This window comes from Amblyomma maculatum, chromosome 1, assembly GCF_055883805.1.
Source record: "Amblyomma maculatum isolate TAMU_Amacu chromosome 1, ASM5588380v1, whole genome shotgun sequence".
Taxonomy (NCBI): Eukaryota; Metazoa; Arthropoda; class Arachnida; order Ixodida; family Ixodidae; genus Amblyomma; species Amblyomma maculatum.
The window spans coordinates 51,905,222-51,926,720 of record NC_139344.1 but is presented as its reverse complement, the minus strand read 5'-3'; the positions used below and the strand labels follow the sequence as shown (position 1 = coordinate 51,926,720).

Sequence of the window (21,499 nt, the reverse complement as noted above, 5' to 3'; positions counted from 1 at the left end):
GAGCCCCCCCCCCCCCCCCCCAATTACTGCGCCCCTGATAGCCTGAGTCGTTTTGGCACAAAACACCGTAAGCCAAGCCAAACCTATTATAGCATGGCCGCTCAATGCAGGCGCACATTTTTTTGAGGGCCGTACTTAACACACTGTAAGGGCGTTTGAAGAGACATCGTTTAGTTTAGCTTGAAAAAAATGTATGTATGTATGTATGTATGTATGTATGTATGTATGTATGTATGTATGTATGTATGTATGTATGTATGTATGTATGTATGTATGTATGTATGTATGTATGTATGTATGTATGTATGTATGTATGTATGTATGTATGTATGTATGTATGTATGTATGTATGTATGTATGTATGCATGTATGTATGTATGTATGTATGTATGTATGTAATTAACTATGTGTGTGTGTGAGAGAGAGAGAGAGAAAAAAACAGATTCACTTGATGCTAGATTGCACAAGTAATAAGTCTTTAAACCGCTTCTTGCTTCTAGTTTTATTTTTATTTTTTTGACATTTCGGCAGGAGACCTGTTTTTGAGAAAGGCGAACCGCTGACTAAAAAAGTAAAATAAATCTCTCTCTCTCTCTCTCTCTCTATATATATATATATATATATATATATATATATATATATATATATATATATATATATATATATATATATATATATATATATATATATATATATATATATATATATATATATATATATATATATATATATATATATATGTATATCTAGCGCTAATCAATCGAATTTTACAATGGAAGAATGAAGCAAGAACGTGAAAAGGTGAAAAAAAAGGAGTAGGAAAAAAATAATTTTATTCACATTTTCATCCAGTGGTGTTTCAATCTAGGTAGGCACATGAGTCTGCTGGCTTCTCTTTTTCATTTCATAAATTGGTGAATATTTAACTGCCAGAAATAAATCTGCACACGCAGTGATAAATAGTACGCGTAGATTTGTCTTTGGCGCTTGATAATTCTTCACTTGGGGTATCTTTAACATGTGAAAAAGTCTTAATGCGCAGAGGTTTAGCAGTTCACCTCCAACTCTGTTTGAAACAGCCACTGCTGCGGAAGTTAGAGCTTGTGATCCTCCATTCAGCAGCAGAACACCACAGTCACCCAACTACCGCTACGGATGACGTCGGAACATAGAATCACTGATTGTCTTTGTTAGCACGCAGCTCTCAAGAATAATAATAAAAAAAAAGTTAAGCATTTCAATGTTTTTAAGTACAGAGGAGACACGCAGGGAAGCGCCACAGCTACGGCGTAGCTTGAACAGCGTTTCGCATATACTGCGAAAACAAAATTTCCAACAAGGGCCTCCTAGTGTTTCTTAGAGCGCTTGTTTCATATTCACATAGTCCGGTGATGGCGTCGCGAGTTGTTTACGCAAGCAATCACCACAGCCGCTCAATTAGCATTCTAAGCGTTCACCAGCGGTCAACAAGCTATTCTCTTGAAGGGCAAATATCGCTAAAGACGAAGACAATAGCAGAACAATCACGGGTCAATCGCTGACTTAGAGCGCAAACAGAGCAAAAGACTCGTCTTTTGCGTTGTTTGCCCTTCAAATATGCATCCCCCAGCTCGTCCGTTTGGCTGTGTTAACGTCTCCCTCTCCCTCCATCCTCTCTCTCTCTCTTGGCTTTCTGCGCGTTTGAATGCGGAAGGGTATCGTTCTTGATGACAGGTATTGTGCGTGCCACATTGATGGAGAAATAAAAACAGCGATCGAAATTTTAACTGACCATGCTGCGCTCGCGTTTTACTATAGAGTATATCGTAATGTATGGTCTTGCGATCGTGTTGATGCGCACAAAACGTCATTCGCATACGTCCGTCATTGTTGTTTACAGGCCTCGCACTTTGCGCGCATCGTTTTTTGGGGCACATACCGGTCATGCCTCGTCACTTGCGCACTTGCTCTCTCTTTGCATGGGGCAGGGTGTGCAGGGACGGAAAGAAAATAGCCTGAATGTGAGGACGAGACTCGATACATTCTAGTGTGCTCACGCCAGTGTTGTCTGAGCCTGGACACACATCGTCAGAATTTTCGCTGCCTCGCTGCAGCGCTTGTGCGGGGCCATTAGGCACGGGCCCTTAACCTATTTCATGCTGGCAGCCAGCCGTTTAACCGCGTTTTTATAATAGAAACACGTATGCGACAACTGATATATTAAACATTAAAACAAAATAGCAGAACCATGTAATACTTTTAATGAGTCTGAACTACTTACGGACTCCAAAAATATACTAAAAAGTAAGATTTCTCTCATTCCAACGTCACTTTCAAAACAGACGTAATTTTGAAGCAGGAAAGTTGTTATTAGCGGACATTCCATAGCTAATGGCAAAATGACGCTCCGAGCTACGTCGGTTACGTGGTGTAGGTACCTCGATCATTGATGCGCGAAGAAGTCTGGTGCACAGTACGACTGCGCACGCTCTGTCCTCGTCTGCAGCTGGGGTACGCTGCTGAGTATGATTTGAAGCTAATCCGAACTAGGATACGGTCTGTAGCGTGAGCGTGTGCTATAAGCGCAGTTGAATGGTCGAGAGAACGCTGTGCCCTCCAGGCAAAAGCGCGGACCTTTATTGACGTATGCATGTATGCACGCTTCCTAACATTCCTTAGGGATATGGATGTACGCAGGACAGTTTATCAGTGGCAGAAGTCTGGTCTTACTGTTTCTCCGACGCCCTCACTGCTGTCACCAGCGAGCGCGCGGCCGCGGCCGGTCACGAATTGTTCATGGACTCGAGTGCATTCACGAATACGCCCCTCGATGTTCTTTATATGGCTCCCGACGACTACACGTGTATGTAATAACTCGATCAAATAAAAAAATAATAAAGAGAGCTACATGTTTATGAGTGCCGACTGCGCCCTTTAATTGTGCGTTTTCACCACCGTATTATATTCCAAGCTTCGCTGAAACCGGTGAAGCAGAATGAAAACTTGTAGGTTTTCCGGATTTTAAGCGCTTTGCTCTCGAGCAAGACTATTTGAAATCAAGGGAGGGTTTTGATTCCGACATATCTCTAGCTGCTTTCTATAGCGTACTTATGTTCACATTACACATCGCTCGTGTTGCAATTCTTCTGAGCTCACCTGTGATCTTAAAAGGACGTAGTTCCACCTGGGAATGTCAGTGTTTCTTAAATATTGTATCCTCCAGCAGTCGATAGACCTGCGCGCAATAGAAGATAAGGAGCGTTGACATAAGAAATCAGCAAGGCGAGAACTTCTCCCGCCCGGGGAGGTTGTGGAGAGAGAGAAAAAAAGTAACACAGGCAGTGCAAAGACGAACTTGTCGCTGATAGGTAAAGTTTCGAGCTTGTTTCGGTAAACCCTGGCACTTGAGGCGGTGCATCACGTCGTCTACTACTACTTTCAGGAGCGGCACTCGGTGCAGCTGCTGCAGCGACCGAGCGTTGCAGGAGCCGATACGAATGACCGCTTCAGGTGCCTCTGAAACTGCGCCGATTCGCTTCAATGTTCAGCCGCGCCGGACGCACTTGCACACCGCTGGGCGCGCCCATGTAGGGTGCCTTATGTCTCCATAACCAGCGCAGGCAAAGTGATCGAGGCATCCTATGGTAACGCTACTAGATAAGGTGCCTCGCTGCTAGATAAGGTGCTTTCAAGCGGGGGCGCAGGCATCGAGGCACCCTACGTGGCCACGCGCTCGCGTATTCACCCCCAGTGGGGAAGACATGGACTTTGCGGACAAAGTTCACGTCGGCCACAAGGGCGTTTTTTTATTATAGCGCCCGGTTCGGAGAGCATGAAGGAGCCATTTCTCAAAGTGGCGGGGCGAATTTGTCAAAGCAACGCAGAGCACGTGCGCTTCGTTAAATCTAGGGCAGGGAAATAAAATGACTGCAAGAAGGCAGAGCGAAATTTCGGAGGCACGCCGTATCATCAGGAAATCAGAGACACGTGATGATGAGTATTCAACGAACCTGTTCGACAACAAAAGTTTGATTTGCAAACTTTTTGGAGCCCTCGTAGATTAGCATCGAAAGCGGAGTGTGACGAACGTCTTTACTTTGTTATTTGCTTTCTTATCATCATGCGAGCTCATATCTGGTTTCATTGTTGAAAGGTATGTACCAAACATTCAACATTAGATTTTTCTTTTTTTTTTTTTGTACAAAGAGCAGTACACAAAAAATTGTTTTCGTAAATTCGTTATGCGGCCTTGTGGAAAAACTGCAAATATATATATATATATATATATATATATATATATATATATATATATATATATATATATATATATATATATATATATATATATATATATATATATATATATATCTGCGATCGTAAAGCAAGTAATTAACTAAATTTGACTTATATTTTTATTCGCGGTAGTTAGCGTTCATGTATATATTGAAAATTTAAAGGCAGGGGCATGCGAATGCTGTTTTATTTTATACAATTTTACTTTTGCGCCTTTGTCCTGAGATAACGTCTGAAATTTCATTTGAGTTAATCCAATTACGCATGAGAGGTCATGCCACTGGGCATGAAGCTCCTCCCTAGCGTGACGGCACTTTGCATATAACAGTAGGTCTGACAACAATGTGCAGTTAGAGGCCACGGTGATAACGTTTCGTCTTTGTGTATCAATGTGGTATCGTTGCGTTTGACTGCTTGCGAAGTCTAAACACCGCTTCTTATCACCTACTCTGTACGCAATCGCTTTGAAAAGAAACAGGGCGCGCCCTAAGCCTTCCCCCTTTCCCCCCTCCACCTGTGGTTCTTCAGTTTCCTTGAGCAAAGACGAAAACCTATCACCGCCACCTGTAGCTGCTTTAGCTCATCTCCACGTTGGCCTCGGCAACCAGAAACCGATTTTCCGCACAGACAGCCTTCTAGAGCCATTCACAAAGTGCCTGCAAGCTTTAGCCCATTATGATTATGGACCCATGTGAAAAAAGCTTTGCGTTCAAAGCCAGTAACTTGGCTAATGAGCTGGATAGGTACCAGAGCCGATGAGCGTCTGTCATGCTTAGCAGCATGGCGATCAGCCCGTAGAGGTAAGTGTGGTTGTTCCATCTCGACTTCTCCAGCAGGAAGATGAACCAGTAGGGAAGCAGGAAGGCGAGGCAACTCTTCCTGAAGAACGCTCCGGTAGCGATGCCGATCGCACCTGCAATAATTACCGCCAGACAGCAGTCACAGCTCCCCTAACACCAGCATGCATATCGTCCCTATAAGCACGCATAAACGTCAGTTCCGTGAACTGCTCAAAGAAATGCATAAACAACAGGTACTGTGCAGAGATGCTGTAACTGACCGAAACCACCGGACAACAATGCCACTTTGTAGACAGGACTGCCAGAAGATCAAATCAGTCGATATTGTCGACCATAAACCCTGACTGCTAATTGGAGGGTCAAAATAAAGTTAAAGCTCAGCTACTTTGGTCATCTGATGAGAAGAGAGGAGTCGCTGGAGAAAGATTTGATGTTGGGAAAGGTTGAGGGTCGCCGGAGAAGGGGTAGGCAGCGAACGCGATGGTTAGATGGCATCCTCGAGGCACTGCAGATGAAGTTATGTGATGTTAGGAAGATTGTGAGAGACCGGAAAGCGTTGCGTGACATGGTCCATAGGGTCACGAAGAGTCGGTCACGACTGAACGACTGAACTGACTGAGACCCTAGTGCAGGCAATGCGTTTTATTAAGTGGCCGCACGCGCATTAGAATTTCCCCACAGGCGTCCGCGGGAGAGAGGTCAGACCGGCGTTCTCTCCCGTCTCGTGACGTACTTTAAAAGCAAACAGTGAAAAAGGAAAACGTGCGGTATAAGCAAGCTGCCTGCAGTTGCGTTTAGTCATGTGTACAAGGCGCTGTGGCCGTCAAAAATGTTTCGGTTTAAAGCACATTAAGTGGTCCACGTAACATAGTCACAAGGCGATAGCAATAAACTTATATCCTTGTTCATAAAGTCTGAAGTGACGATACTGCCCAGCGAGACCTCCTCTCGCCAGTCCTCGCCGAGGCACCCGGCGCAGCTCACCGAACAGCATGATCAGGTGGACGCAGTACATCCCTTCAATGGACAGAGGCTTCAGGAAGGAGAAGAGGGGGAAGCGGCACTCCTTGGTGTCACCCCAGCGTTCTTCCACGAAGGCCAAGCCACGCTCCTCCGGCTGGTCCAGAACCATGACTGTTCCTACGCCCAAGTGAAGATGCGCTAACAGCAATCAGTGCTGCGAACTTGTAAGATCCCTATCATGCGGCCATGATTTTATCCATAGTCTAGTACCCCGAATATTAGCCACTTTCCGATAAGATTTGAGGAAAGTGAGTACTTCCTTCACCAAGGCGCTGAAGCATGGAAGTTTACAGAATGTTAAAAGGAAATTGACGGGAGAGTAATGTTTGCAACATTTTGAAAAGAATAGCGCATAAACATTGTATTACGATGACATGTAGGCGTTGTCCTAAAAACACCACCTTCGATTGTTCGAACATGTCTTCCGGCGATTCGCTCTGTTTCCGAACATTTTTTAGACGCCTATGCGCAAGTTCGGCGGCTAAGCAGCCGTTGATGCCGTTTCCTGTGTAACCGAGCGAAAGGGAGTCACTATACCGAAGAGGATTTCTCGGAAGAAGAGAAAGAAGAGCCACGAGCTCTGCGCCGCTCGGTCGTGGCTCTTCTTTCTCTTCTTCCGAGAAATCCTACTTGGCTCGTGAGAAAAATAGTGCTTTGTAACTGCACGCAACATGCATAGAAGTGTCGCTCAAAATCTTCTCCTCAATATTGCAAAAACGCTTTGCCTCAATATTGTAAAAGTGTCGCTTCTTACCGAAGAGGATCCGCATTACGGCCAGGCTGGAAGGGTCGCACGGAGTATGCAGCCAAAGGGTGAACGCAGTCACACTCCTGCACAGGCCGGCTCGTATGATCTTCAGCCATTGCGCCAAGGCCGCCAGAGTAAGACGACCGCAGCCTGCAGTACGTGCAGTAAGCACTTGTGTATGCAGCGCGCAGACGGGAAAGCAACGAACAGAGTTTTATAAAAAGAGGCTTTTCGTCTTCTCATTGGTCGAGCCAAATTTACGATTTCTTCACATAGTTGCACCGGCTGGACTTTTTTTTAGTGAAGGCCGTGCATATCCGCGTGTAATCACGAAAAATTCATGACATGTGATGCGTCATCATTTCTCACTGTATTACAAGCAAATGATCCTCTGAAATACAAGCACTGGCTTATCAGATGACGCTGTTGCTTGAGGCTTTTTGAATACTTCGCAGATGAACCCCTGCGGTCACTTTATTTCTGGCTTTTATTTACAAGCTCGGCAGACCAAGTACAAGGAAAAGTAAACGAAATCAGTGGACAAAGCCAGCCAACAACTCGACTAGTCCTTTCACACACTCTTCACACCAAAGAAATATAAAGTGGCTTGTGGTGGAATGGTTTCTGGCGTATATCGTTAACATGAATCCAAAATGTGACCAGCGATACATTCTTTTTTTTTCTTCGCCTACACACAGTAGCACCCATGAAAGAGCTATTATGCTTACTTGTTGGCATGATCTTTGCGTCCTGAACTGTAAAACTTCTATACCAGCAACCTCGTAGAAAAAAAAAAAAGTTCACACTGCAAGAATATATCACAAAGCGCAATGAGCGCAGTAGCATTGCCGTTTACAGGATAACAGACAAGACACGTGTCATCGCCCTATACTCTTCATGTTAAGTCCAAAATCTTAAAGAATTTCTTCGCGTCATCAGCCACCAGGTAGTGCGCGAGGATGCTCAAAATAATATGCAGCTTCTTGGGGTCTCGCTCCCGTTTCGCTTCTGGACGGAACACCGCTATTTGCCGAAGAAGGCACATGCACACGGGGCCGACAAGATTCCTGACCTTTCTTTCCGTTATCTCCGTGCTGGACGCCGGCCTCCATGTTCAGCTGCAACAGTTCCTCTGCCGACGTGGCACTGGAAGCGCGGCGCACTTTCGGAACCTCCTCGCCACGGAACAAGGCGGAGGTTCCGGAGTGCGAGTTCTTTACTTGAGAGTCCCGGCCTACCCGTGTTGCCATGACAGCGGGGCTCTGCAAGCAGCCGTAGCTTGGCGTAAGCTCGCCTCCGATAAATCCCCGCGCAGCGGACTCATGACGCCGATTGGCGGCCTCGCCGTGGCCAGTGTTGGCCCGCAGCTGTTCTTTTTTTTTTTCTTGCTGCAGTAACTGGGCGGAGGAATCCGATCTTCGGTTTTGCCGCTATATCCGTGCTCTTGGCGCCCTAAGCCCCGCTCGAATTAACGCGCACGTGAAACACGGTCCCTAAGTGGATTGGTGTCGATAGGTCTTTGGGGCTCCTTTATCCTTGACTCGAGTGCTTCTAGACACGTAGGCAGCGGGTTTTACATTCCTCGACCCGTCTAGTGGATGCGCGAGAGACGAGAGGGTGCGAAGTATTGCTCGGCTATCGCGCCGCCGTTGCCCAATATTGGATTCGCCAATATCTACATTGCTCTGTAAAGTAGCGAGCGCTGTTCGGTGAGCACAGAGCAAACAGTAAAAGCAGACATGCTAGGAGGTCGCAGGCATCTGAAGAAGCGGATTCAGTCAGCGCCACATGTGTCTGCGTAAACAGCCAATGTTCCTTATGCAAATGCGAAGTGTCTATAATTGGAGCCCATCTTAAGCAAATCACAATGTGCTAGGCGGTCGCTATTGTTCACTGCTTGCAAAAAAAATGCAGCGACAGTTTGATATTTAATTTGTGCTGCTTGAAGAAATGAGGTCAAAACAACAAATAAAATGAAATTTCGCGTACTATATACGCGAAACAATAGTTGAAGCAGTACTGGAAGCGGAATTGTCCCTTAATGTAAAATTCTATTAAAGAAAAATATCCCTGCGCAAGTGCGGACACGAAGGCACCCGTCAGAAAAAAAAAAAAAAAGAAATCCGTTGTCTTGCAGGTGAAACACTACGAATGTATGCCGAAATTAAAATTTGTGTAAACGAAGTTTGCAAAAAGAGTCATTTGTGGAGCGAGCTTAGTAAATAATTACTAGCATGAAAACATCCCATAGCCATCCAAGTCAACAGATGGACACATGTGTGAAGGTAAACAGTGCCGACGTTACCTCTGCTTAACGGCCAACAAAATGGCGTCAGTTCCAGCTCTCGACAGCGTCACTCGAAAACAGCTGGTTGTCAAGGCCTACCTGTACACCTGTCTCTACCTGTCATGCCTGTTGTGAGTTGTGAAGACGGGGCTATTAAGCGGCGCAACTAAGTCCGCATAAAAGAAGAGCTGATTGTCTGATAGCCTTGCTCGACACAAGACAGAAGCAATCTTGTTCGACGAGCATATAGAGAGCCCGCTTGCCAGTGTGCGTGCTTCGTGAGAACAGCAACGCTCTTCGACACTCGAAATACAATTTGTCTGTTGAACAGAGAATTGAACAAATATTTAACTTTGTATTATCGTTATTTAACGCTAATACAACAATGCCCATGTGCTGTGCAGCCTTTCAAAAAGCGCATCAGCGCTTCAAGTTTTTAGACCAGGGATTCGTCGCAGGTTTGGTCACTACAAGAAAAAAAAGACGAAACTTCAAGTACCTGGCGATATCGACAACAGCTTTAATTGCGCTTATATACTGGCCGTATGAATGGTTCCCAGCTGTGGCCCTATCATCGTTCTGAAGGGTTTTCAAGCAGCTCGTCTTCGCAAAGCAAAACATGCCGCATCCCAGTTCGACTAAACGCCACATTTCGCTCATGCATGTCTAATTAGTGGTGACTGCGAATAGCGTGCAGTAAACAACTTGTCGAACAGAAGGAGTCTGACAAACCTTTTCGGACGAGAACTCCCGGCGGTGAACTAACGAATGCCAAAAAATAAAGCGAATCACTAATTCATCACTAAAAGGTGCAGAATTATATACCAGCTAGACTTGAGGGACGAATGGTAGTAAGAAGGGGTCAGACAAACCGCTTGGGAGAAACATTCCCAGCGGGTAACTTCAGAAAGAAGAAAAATGAAGTGAATAATTCACCATGCCGAAAGTATCCTGAAAGTATGAGCAGCGAAAAATGTTAAGAAGTTGCCGTGTAGGGAATTATACTGTAGGTAGTAGTATTAGTTGTTAGCGTGTGCAATGCTAGAGACACATGCAGAATTGTATTTTCCTCTGCTTGACTAATCTTCTTTCTTTTTTTTTTTTTCATTCACTGACTGCGTCTTCACTTGGCCCGCCGATGTGGCGCAGTGGCTTTGGCATTCATCAGCTGCTTCCTATAAGTAGAATCTCGATAAACGGAAATCGGTTAAACGGAACTACCGCTTAAACGGAACAAACGCCTCGCGATTGGTTGGTTTTGTATTAAGCCAATGTAAAAAAAATCTCGTTAATCGGAACTCAAACTTTGCGACCACCGCGTTAACGGAACCGAAAAACTCGAAACCGCAACTAGTTGGACAAGCGCAGTGCCATCGCGGTACGCATCAATGCTCCCCTCCTTCTCCTCCCCGCGTCACCACTCCGGTTTCCGTCTCCGGCGGTTTCCGGTTTGCTCGTACACTGCCCTCCGCATCGCTCGCTCGCGTTCACGGCAGTTGTGTTCAGTTAGGCCTAAGCCCTAGAGCCCTAGAGCTTTTGTTCGGTCCGATGGCAGCGCAAAAACGACCGCACAATGCACTTGCGTTGGAAAGGAAGATGGAGATCATCAACGACTTCGAGAGTGGTGGCTTCACGAAAACGGCGCTAGCGACGAAGTGCGCGTTCCCAAAAGCAGCCTAACAAGAATTCTTCAGGAATTCTTCAGGAATCCTTTTTCACTAGCCAATAAGTGGTAATTCCCACTCTTTTGACATTTTTTTTTTTAAATTTCAGTACTAGTACTACCGGAACAAAAATTCACTGCTTATTTTTCTCTAATAAAGTTTGTTCTCATAGTGTACCGTTCTCCTTATTACCTAGATTTCGCAAATTGAGATCCGCTGAGACTGCCAACTGCGCGCGCGCGCGCCAGCCGCGTAGGGTTCACGCGGAAGCGGATTGCGCAATGCTGAACCTATTCTCTCCTTAAACGAAACTCCTGATAAACGGAACATATTTTCCCGGTCCCTTGAGGTTCCGTTTATCGAGATTCTACTATAGCGGAATCTACACCCGGTCACGGAGGGCGCATTTCAATGGAGACGAAATGCAAAAGCACCCGTACACGCTGAGCGTTGTTAAAACTCCGGGTCTTCTAAGTTCATCCGCCGCCCTTCACTACGCCGTCTCTCACAGTCATGGATATGTCTTTCCGAGACGATGAGTTCGAAATTTACAATCTGTCTGGTAATAAATTTTGTCCAAACCTGTTAGCATAGAGCAATCAACCTGGCTGCGGGTCTCTCGAAAGACTTTTTTTTTTTTTTTCAGGCCGCAGGATCACCGGTTCCAGGCTGAGAAATACATACTGAAGAAACATTTTTTTTTTCTTTCACTCCTTGACCTACATTCTTCTCACCCACCCTCCCCCTCCCCAGCTTTTCTTCTTCAGGTAATGGTGATCGCTTTGCCCAGACGAAGACAAGTCCACTTGTCGAAACGTAGGCTCGACCTGCGAACTGAGGTTTCCCCCCTCTACCCTTGTTCAGTGCTCTTTCATACCGTGTAGCCATCTTCTTCCCCTCGTTCTACCTAGAAGCTCACTGGGGGAATTTCAAAGAAGCAGTCGCGTAATATACGTGACTGGTGATTTAACATCTAGAATACACTGTGTACACAACGGCCCAGAATAAATACTACAGCAGTGACTCCGTTCAAGTCGATGATAATTGTGTCAAAAATGCCCCATGATGAAAATCTGGGTGTATACCGTAACCGAGCTCCCTGCCGCTAGACTGGCTCTTGCAGTTCGGTGCGGGCTGTAAAGGGGGGGGGGGGGGGGGGGGGGGGGCGCTCGGAATTGAAGGTCTTGTCGCGTGCTGCGTTTGCGGGTGGAGTTCCGAAAGCATTAGACTTTTGTTCGACTCGCCTCGTGTTTGTAATTCTAGCCTCCCACACAAGTGCAGCGTTGCGAGAACAACGCTCAGCATCGGCTGCCCTTCCCGTCTCGCGACTTTACTTAATAATTAGCGCGGCTCCAACGATTGCGCAGGCATGCGTGAACAGCTGCTAATCACACGCGGTACAAGAAAATGAGGCTAGACTTGACGAACTCCAGGATGTTTCCTTAAGTGGCGTTAGGAACCTGGAGTCGAAGAAAGCGCCCTTTCATGGGCGAACATGCTCCACCCGTGGAACAGGGAAACGGAACTACGATAGGGCTAAAAAAAGGACCGTTTTTAGCCATGGTTAGTCGCTGTAACCACTCAACAACCTAACATATGGACGAACACAATGCGACGTTAAGATATTTATTCACTAAAATTGAAAACTATCAACAGCGCCTTCTTATTTTCTCTATTTGTGCTGGTAGATTACATCACTGCTCTAACTTCTGTCTGATTGCCAGTTTTTTTTTTTTTTTTAATGTTTGGTCAACTCGATACATTTCGCCAAGAGTTTCATTAGTACGTCTAATTTTTCTATGAGTAATAGACAGAAGCACTAGTTGCTCTTTTTCTTCTACGGGAATTGTAAATTGTAGATTGTTCTACGATAGCAAGGGTGCAATAAAGGAGTAATTGCTCATTAACGTCCGACCAAGCCAATTAACATTACACTGATGTTGAGGGTGTTTTCAAGTGTCCCCACCTGCTTGCTGTCGTGTAACGCCTGTCTGTACGGCATGAGTAACGCGTGGCTTGTGACGTCCGTGACGATGTTTATGAGCTCTGAGGCTTCTCAAGTTTTCCTTTTGTTAACCTTGTATAAATCATGTGTCGTTGTTTGGCGCAAACCATCAAAGCCAGCTATTTCATATTGATATTGATTGAACAATATTTAATGAGGAACGCAGTGATTATTTTACCTCATGCGACGCATTTCCTACATTTAAAATTGCATGAATGCAGTGACAGCGCGAAGGATGGAATGCACCTAGACTGGTGTCCATTTTCTATAAGGTCGAACGGGAGCACCAACCGGCGCGGAGGGAATAAATAGTCGAGCGCCGCATGAACACAAATGAACAAATCCATACATTCCTAGTCTTTTCTGGCGCCTTTGCAGCTTACACGAACGACTGTGATCTCTAACACCATTTTAGGGCTGAGCAAATAGTAGCGCGCACGTTTTCCATCTACGGATTTTGGATTGGAAAACACTTATTGTCAGCAATGAGCGATTTGTGGGCGTTACACTTAGATGGCCTCAGGTCCGTTGCTCTCGGCGACCTTTTGAGCCCACTCAGTAGCCCGAACTTGCGTCAACGGGTCAGAGCTGGCCAGTATAGCCTCCCACCGCTCTAAAGAAGGGACTGGTAGTAGGTTCGCTGGTGACGGCGCTTTTTTGCAGCTCCATATTATATGATCATATCCTGCTATTTCGCCGCAGTGTTTACAATTTGAATTGTATTGTGCTGGGTACATGTGCGCTAATTTAGATGGGCTGAAGAAGCCACGCGTCTGGAGCCGACGCCAGATTACTTCCTGCCTTTTGTCCAGTTTCTTTTCTGGTGGAGAATATATCCGCCTTTCTAATTTAAAGTGATTAGTGCAGTCATGAAATGAGATAAGTGCATTTCTCGAGAAAATGGGGGAATCAACCTGGCTCACTGCTCGGCCGACATAACCTCGAGCTATGCTGGGAGCCAACTCGTTTCCTTTGTTCCCCAAGTGTGCCGGCACCCATATTCCACCTCTTTTTGGTTCCAGTCTTTATATCTTAAAATTCGCTTTGTCTCTTTCGAGATCGTGCCCCTCGCAAAATTGTTTATAGAAGATTTGGAGTCGCTAATTATGGTAACCGCTTTGGTGCTGACCATCGCCATGGCGATAGCCGCCTCCTCCACTGTCCCTGAGTTGTTTGGTTTTATTGAACCTGCTTACGGAAGAAGGATGCATCAGGGAGCGCCGCCAGCTAGCCTTTCTCAAGCCAATCTCTGCCGAAGTCATTATTTCTGCCGATTATTTCTCTTGAACCACCCACGTTGGCCCAAACCACGAACACTCGTTAATTCAGGTTTTAGTTCTACAGGATACGCGAGGATTTATGAAGGAAGGCAGCAAAAGATGATAGCTGAGAAGGATACGCACATGCCATCGCGTTTACTTATTCAGATCTTTGCTCTGTCTTAACAGGCATGCGCGACTTGTGAAGAAGGAAAAGAAAGAAGAGTAGCGCCGCACGAGCGCCGTGTTGGCGTCTTCTTCGCCTCAGCAGCAAAGCGATGGCGGACCATCTTAGACGCGGTGCAGCCGCGCTCGGCGGCCTCGCGCTGCCGGGCATAAGGATGCGACCCATTAAGGCCATCCTGATGGCCATCTTCTCCATGTGCCTGGCGGTGGCCATCGCCCTAGTAGTCGTCTTCACCGTCAAGAACATCCACAGGCCCAAATTCCACGGCGAGTTCCAGGCAGCGCACCTGTTCTCGTGGCAGCGGCAGCGTTCGGGCTTCATCTACACATGCACTTCAGAGCACTGCCTCAAAGAAGGTGAGCAGCTTCAGAAGCACGTCGCTTGGACCCTGGATCCGTGCGACGACTTCTACGACTACGTCTGCTCCAGTACGAAGCCAGCGTCGTCGGTACGCAGGTCGGCCGTCAGACACTTTCTACTCGAGATACACGATGTCATTGACAAGTACTCGCGGCTCGGATGGCTCAAGCGAACGAAACTCACCAGCCAGATAGCGTCGTTCTACAAGGCTTGCAAGAAAGGCCGCTACACGTCTGTCGCAGCGCAAATGGACGAGATGCTCCAGCTCCTCAAGCTGAGCGGTAAACACGCGAATCTGGAAGAGGGTCTCGCTAAACTGGCCAAGATACTGCAAGTCTTCCCGCTCGTGCACGTGTCCGTGACGAACCGTGCTAAGCACAGTCGGGAGTGCATTGTGCTCAAAAGACCAAGACGCTTCGAAGGCGACCACATATTCGACATTCCAAAGGCATTCTCAAAGAAGTACGTTGCGTTCGTCAAAGAACTGATCGGGTCCGAGCATGCGGCGAACAACGTTCGAGAGATTGACATATTTCTCAACAAGTTTTCGGGTTTGTGGAGTGAGAGCTACCAGAAAATGTCCGAATATGACACAACTACAATCGAAGACCTCACGACAGAAGGCTTCGATTGGAAGACTTTCTTGCTCAACTTGATTGAGACTGCACGGAAAGATGACTGCGTCGTTATTCGGTCTCCAGAATACTTCAAGCACATCGAGAAAATGTTGAAAAAGTTCACCAACAGACAAGTCAGAGACTACGTTGAGTACAGCGCAATTCTTCACCTTTACCCTTTTGTGAAACTTCGTCAGGCCGCTTCGACTCCAGCCTATCACAACGTCAGTCGGGAAGTCTGTTCACTGCTTACGTACAGGGTCTTCAACTATGTTTTTGTGAGCCATTTCAACTCAACTGTTCGGCTTGATGTCATCACGAGCGCTGGAATGAAAGAGGCCATTCTACGTAACTCCTACAGGTAAGCCGAACTAATTTTATTGTGTAATGTAAAGCAGAATCGTTGTTTGCACCTCAACTCGATGCACAGCAAACAGCAGTCGGTTAGCATGCAAATAAAGCGATAGTTGGTTGGTTCATAGGAAGGGAAAGGCGCAGTATCTGTCACACTTGCTCTGTGGACACCTGAACCGCGCCGTAAGGGAAGGGATGAAGGTGGGAGAGAAAGTGGATAGAGAGAAAGGGGAGCCGTAGTGGAGGGCTACGGAGTAATTTCGACCACCTGGGGATCTTTAACGTGCGCTGACATCGCACAGCACACGGACGCCACTTCGTTTCGCCTCCATCGAAACGCAGCCGCCGAGGCCGGGATTCGATCCCGGGAACTCCGGCACAGTAGTCGGGCGTCTTACCACTGCACCACCCCGGCGGGGCCAAATAAAGCGATAACTACCTCAGTTTTCGTTACGTTGAAAACTTAGCGGAGAGCATAATCTAATTAGCCAAGTTGCATTGATTCTAGGCGAAGGAAGTTTGAATCTCGGGTCAGGCGGCGGTTTGTTTTGGTGCACCTTTACAGTGAGGTAATTACACGTACTGCGAAGGGCATTTCAGACGTTCTAGGGCGCAGTATGTGGTTATAAGTGCAGCGTTCGGCACGAAAGTTCCGACGTGGTAGGTTATTTGAGCTAGTCACATATAGGTCCAGAAACAGCAGGGTGCATGTACGCGGGTTCCCATTAAGGCGGCCTCCGATTAAGCTTGGACTATACTTGCCGCTGTCTGCCAGTTGTCAACAAACAGTCCACCACGGACATATTGAACATGGATATTTCGAATTGTTCGCTATATCGAACACTCTTATTGTCCCTTCAAAAATCCGGTGCAAACGTCCTAGTACATCGGACTGAAAATTTCACCCTGCGTTCAATATATCTAACTGCGCGCCCCACCCCTACAAATAGCCCTTCCCCAATGATACTCTTCGATCACGTTTTGAGCGCGAATTTGAATCGGCAGTGCAGCCTGCTGCCAACGCTGTGAAACCACGCTACCAGAAAAACATGAGGTGTACACGTCTGACGATGGTCTTCAATTTTTTTTAAATCCGTTTCCGCACCGCATGTCTCTTATGCAGTGAACCCAACCTAACTAGAGCCTAGTAGGCAGAGTTTATCTGACCTGCTTCGCTCGCATCACTCCCGAGGGTGTAACAGAAACCAACCGCACCCACAGAGTTAATGAGCGAGAACTCTATTTATAACGTACTGGTAACGCGATTACACTTATTGTAGGCAGTGGGTAGTTCCAAAGGACTGTTTTCTGCGGCTTCGATGCCAGGAATGAATGGTGTGCTTACCAACGCTTAGCAAAGCGCTGCCCTTCCAGCAAGAGGGGCGGTGGCGCGTCGCTGCAAGAAATACATTGATAAGACGGCGGCAGTGTATTCTTGCTTTTAGATTACAAGCGAGTTTAGCTATCGCCATTTTTATGCATGGATTTGTCTATGTATCCAACTATTCTACGATACTCTTCGATTTTGCTGTATCTTGGATCCTTGGTTTGAGTATAGGGGCAGTACTGAAATACGGAGAGCAGCGAACAGTTGTCGCACGTAGCTTTGTTGATATACCTGCACGCTTTGCCATAAGTTAAGCGTAGCAACCGCAGTAACAAGCAACGCGTACGAGGGCTCTTCAGCGAATTCAAGAGTATAATGGGAAGGGCAAAAGTTATGCAAGAATAGTATGTGATGGGCAACATAGTCTCCATATATTTCACCGGTGAAAAGTTCCAAAAAAGCTCTGAGCATACTAGAGAAAGTTGCGCCGTTCAGTTAATTTTCCATGCACTTAGTAGAGACGAGCGACTAAAGCGTGAGCTTTTCAAGGTTAAGCACACATTCTTCTTCGAACCGGCTCACGGTTGTGTTAAGTGGCTATGCGAGCATCTTGACCTTTAATCGTAAGGTGATAGATCGGGCATCGAAAAATTGCTGTTCGTTGAAAAATCAGTGCAAGCAGGCCGCGTCCAAATTTTAATGCGCGTGTATTCAAACAGAAAGGTCCTTACTTGTGAATGCAAGTGTAGCAGGTCTTGAAAGACAAATTATTAAGGGACTCGCAGTTTTATCTGCTTTATAAGGCCTGTTAGCATACGTCAAATTTGGGGAGTTCTCGGGCATTCTGCTTTTTTGCCTGCAACGAAGTGTGACCGCTGTAACCACGAATCCTGAGCATGGTTTGCTGAGCATTGGTCAGCTGCAAGCGTCATAGCGCTGAGGGATCACAGACGTTCTAGTAGTCGACTAAGATAATTGACGGTTCTCTGTTTCAACGGCTATTGTGAACGAGCCCTGCCGTCGATAGTAACCGCTTGCTCCAATCATCAGTCACTATAATCAAAATGACAAACTTTTCCGCTGTCAAGAAGCTGTGGCGCTTTCATACCGCATATTGCCATAAGCGGTTAAACGTCCAACGCCATAAATAACTTCACCCGTGGTAGCAACAATCCTCACTTTTCTTAATTCCCAGGAGTGTTCTGGATTCTGCGGTCGAGATCCCAATGACTACTGTGAACAGCATTGAGGACGAAATCATGTCCATCGGACCCAGTTACTTCAGCCTAATGGAGAACGTTGACGAGTACTACACCGTCAACATGATTGAGCCAGACGTTAAGAATATGTTAGCCTCCTACGTAAAAGCAAAGTCTTCCCTGTCCGAACACTACATCGAGTTTGTACTCAAGGCTGCAGACACCGTGCAGGATGGCAATCTGGAGCTGACCTCTCAGTACGACCCGGACACCAACGTGCTCACCGTACCGCTCTCCATCGCCCCGCTCGTGCTGAAGGGCCGTGAGTTCTTCCTTGAGTCATCCACGGTGGGGTTCGTGATGACGCGCTTCCTTTACAACGTGTTCCAGGAGAAGTTTCTCTTCAGTCCTGAAGCCGACACGGAGGCACTTTTAGCTGTGAAGAACTGCCTGGAGCAGCAGTACGGCGCCATTGAGGTGGGCCCGTTCAACAGGACTCTCGACGGCCAGAGGACACTGCGTGAGAACATGGCTGACAACGTCGCAGTTACCGTGCTCCACAGGGCCTATCGGACGTCGCTTCTCTTCTACATATCGACCATGGACGCGCTGGGCTTCCAAAACGTGTTCCTGCACTTTGAGAACTTGCCAAGCGTGAGTTCAGAGCAACTCTTCTACCTCATGTTCGGCCAGTCCTTCTGTGACCCTGACGAGGACACCGAACGCGTTATCGAGGACGCAGCCTGGGCACCTGCAAAGTACCGAGTAAATGTGCCCCTCAGCAACTATGAGCCGTTCACAAAGGCTTTCGAGTGCAAGCCCGGAAGCAAGATGAATCCAAAGAAAAAGTGTCGGGCATTGTGACCGGGTTGCCATAAAAATGCACCCCGGCATGTGAGAATTTTTTTTTTTTTGTGTGGACACAACAGAGACCATGATTTCATGTTTATTTTCTTTAAAAAAAGGTTGTTTTTTTTTTTTGCAGTGTTTTAATGTAAGACGTTTCTTTTGTTCAAACTCCTTGGCAGTTTGTCTTTCATATCGTTTGGCAGCTCTTCGCGACCAAGCCTCTCTGTGCCACGAAGACAAACTGAAGACAGCCACACGTTTGAGCTTCTTCTTTGACTATGTTCTGTTGTAATTGCCGCCGGCACCAAGTGTTAATCTGCAGCTCCCAAAGTGATTTGTTGGGTTGTCGAGAATGGCGTTCCAAGCGTACATAACCTTGTACACACATCTACAGCGGCCTCTTGAAGTGAAATAGCAGAAAAATGGGGCAGTAGGCAAAGGGTACCGGTTTCCGGTCATTGGGCTCACATTAGCAAGAACTGGTGGTCATACCTTACATACTCTATCTTGAGTGAATGGCTGTGCGAGCTAATTAGCAGGTGCGCTTAATGTAATACATTCCGTAAGAACCCAAAATGGCGAAGAGAAGCTCCTTCTCGATTCATAACATTCGCATAACCGGGTTATAAAATTAGATCTGTTTGTTCCAGAACAGAGCAGGTTAGACCTTTGCCATCTTTTATTATTGCTCCTTCATTTTACCTGCAAAATCTGAGGTTTTATTGGTAGTTATTGGTATTGCTATCTCTCAAATGTTAAAACCCGCCTTCTGTACCCACTTTCGCTAAAGCAATTTCAGTGTTACTCATAAAATACAGGCAGTTGGTTACATATCGCTGAAACAAAGTGAAAGCAACCTCGATTTTTAAGCGAAAGCGTCACGCGGCTAGCTGTGGTGCGTTTCGCGTATACGCTACAGAAAGCTTCAGCCGCGTCACTAGCAGCGCGCGGCCTGCTCGCTGCCCGCTTTTTTTTTCTTCGCATTCTTCTTCTACATAGCACACCTACTTCTTCATTGCACGTGTGGGGCACGGAGCGGGTGGCGTTCAGTACTTCTTCTTCTTAACCTCGGTGTATATGGCACATACCCATAGTGGGGGATTGGCCAGAATACATTGCAGGTGACAGAATAGAATTCATGATGTCAATTTGACTGTATGACAGATAACCCATAATTAGGAGTTAGTGTTGCAATAATAATTTAGAATTTTAATGCGATAGGAATAGAAATCAATAAAGAAAAGGTTAAAATTTAAAAATAATAAAAATAATAACAAAAAGAGCGAGTATAATTCAGACAGATCAGCGCTAACACAAAAATCTTGCGGTAGCAATATACTAGGTAGGTTCAATACTTGTTCCGCTGTTGCTTCGCTTCTTCTTCTCCTCACCTCGGTGAATATATGGCACATACCCACAGGGGAGGATTGGCCAGAGTTCAGTGCATGTATAAGAATTGAATCCACTTCTACATTCTACACCTTTTACATCGCAAACCTGCTTCTTCTTCTTCTTCTTCACACTTGGCAAACATCATTCAAACCGGTACATATCTCCTCAAATATACATTGCCTGACACAATGATACGCAGCCTTCCAGTCCCCTGCCTACCCTTTCCTTCCACCGCCACCGCTGCCCACCTGGCTCGACTTCTGGGACTTCTCCCTTCAAAATGCCCTTCGTCTAGACCGGGCTGTGGTGTCCTTGAAGTCCGCAGACATTGCTTACGCCGCTGAGGGTCGGCTGAAGGTCTAACTGCGGCTCTTTGTCTACTCACGGCCGGTCTCGAGGGAGAGAGCGCTTCTAAAGAGCGCGCGCTCTCCCCCGAGACCGGCCGTGGTCTACTATAGGCTTAGCCGTGTTAAATAGTTCCTTAACTTTTTCACTGAATTCTCACACTCGGCCCAAGAATGCGTTCCCAGGTGCCGTGAGAAGCGCAGAACCGCCACTCGAAAGAGAGAACAGCAAAAGGCTAGCAACTGACTTCTGTTCAAAGAGGGAGAGGGACATGAGAGGAGCAGCCACTGTGCACAGAATGCTGGAGAGGGCATAGCGGAGCACAGGAAAACAAACAGACAACACCAGCTGTAGTAGAAAGGTAAAAATTATTATTATGTTTATTAAATTTAAGGAAAAGCCAAAACAGAAATGAAAAAATTAGCTGCGGTTTACCTTGTGGTTAAACCTGGAGTTACGCGAAAGCAATCTGCATTGCTACGCTTATAGGTTCGGCTTAAAAGTAAACACGTGGCTTTTGCGCACAGTAGTTTACTCTATAGTTTCAGCTTTATTTCTGCCATAGGGGAACCACTTCACGTGTGAGCACCCCTTGCCTCTTGTCGTTGACCATTCTCATTCGGGTGCAGAAGATTTCTAATGGTATGACATCGTCCCTACGTCGAACTCCGGGGCACACTGCCGCCACAACGTTCGAACGAACCTTTTGTCCTAGCAACTCACTGTTGTCGTTCGCCTCTACCAACTACCCAGTTATCTGTCTTCTTCTCCTCCTTTTACTTCTTTGTCTTTTCTTCTTTTCCTTATTCTT

At 46.5% G+C, this 21,499-nt stretch overlaps 2 protein-coding genes across 2 annotated transcripts in view; one reads left to right on the top strand and one right to left on the bottom strand.

The window, feature by feature from the left end:
• The window catches only part of GC (gamma-glutamyl carboxylase), a 159,997-nt gene that overhangs the window by 53,190 nt on the left and 85,308 nt on the right, over window positions 1-21,499 (bottom strand). The window contains exons 3-6 of the mRNA XM_084601058.1: window positions 6,850-6,993; window positions 6,057-6,212; window positions 5,020-5,185; window positions 3,136-3,214 (exon numbers count right to left, since the gene is read on the bottom strand). Coding sequence (XP_084457184.1) covers window positions 3,136-3,214; window positions 5,020-5,185; window positions 6,057-6,212; window positions 6,850-6,865 — 417 coding nt within the window. The 5' untranslated portion in view covers window positions 6,866-6,993. The remainder of the gene's footprint in view (window positions 1-3,135; window positions 3,215-5,019; window positions 5,186-6,056; window positions 6,213-6,849; window positions 6,994-21,499) is intronic.
• On the top strand, window positions 14,400-18,966 carry LOC146202363 (neprilysin-1-like). Its single transcript, XM_084584498.1, has 2 exons — window positions 14,400-15,583; window positions 18,099-18,966. The coding sequence occupies exons 1-2, from the start codon at window positions 14,400-14,402 to the stop codon at window positions 18,964-18,966; spliced, it is 2,052 nt and encodes a 683-aa protein (XP_084440624.1).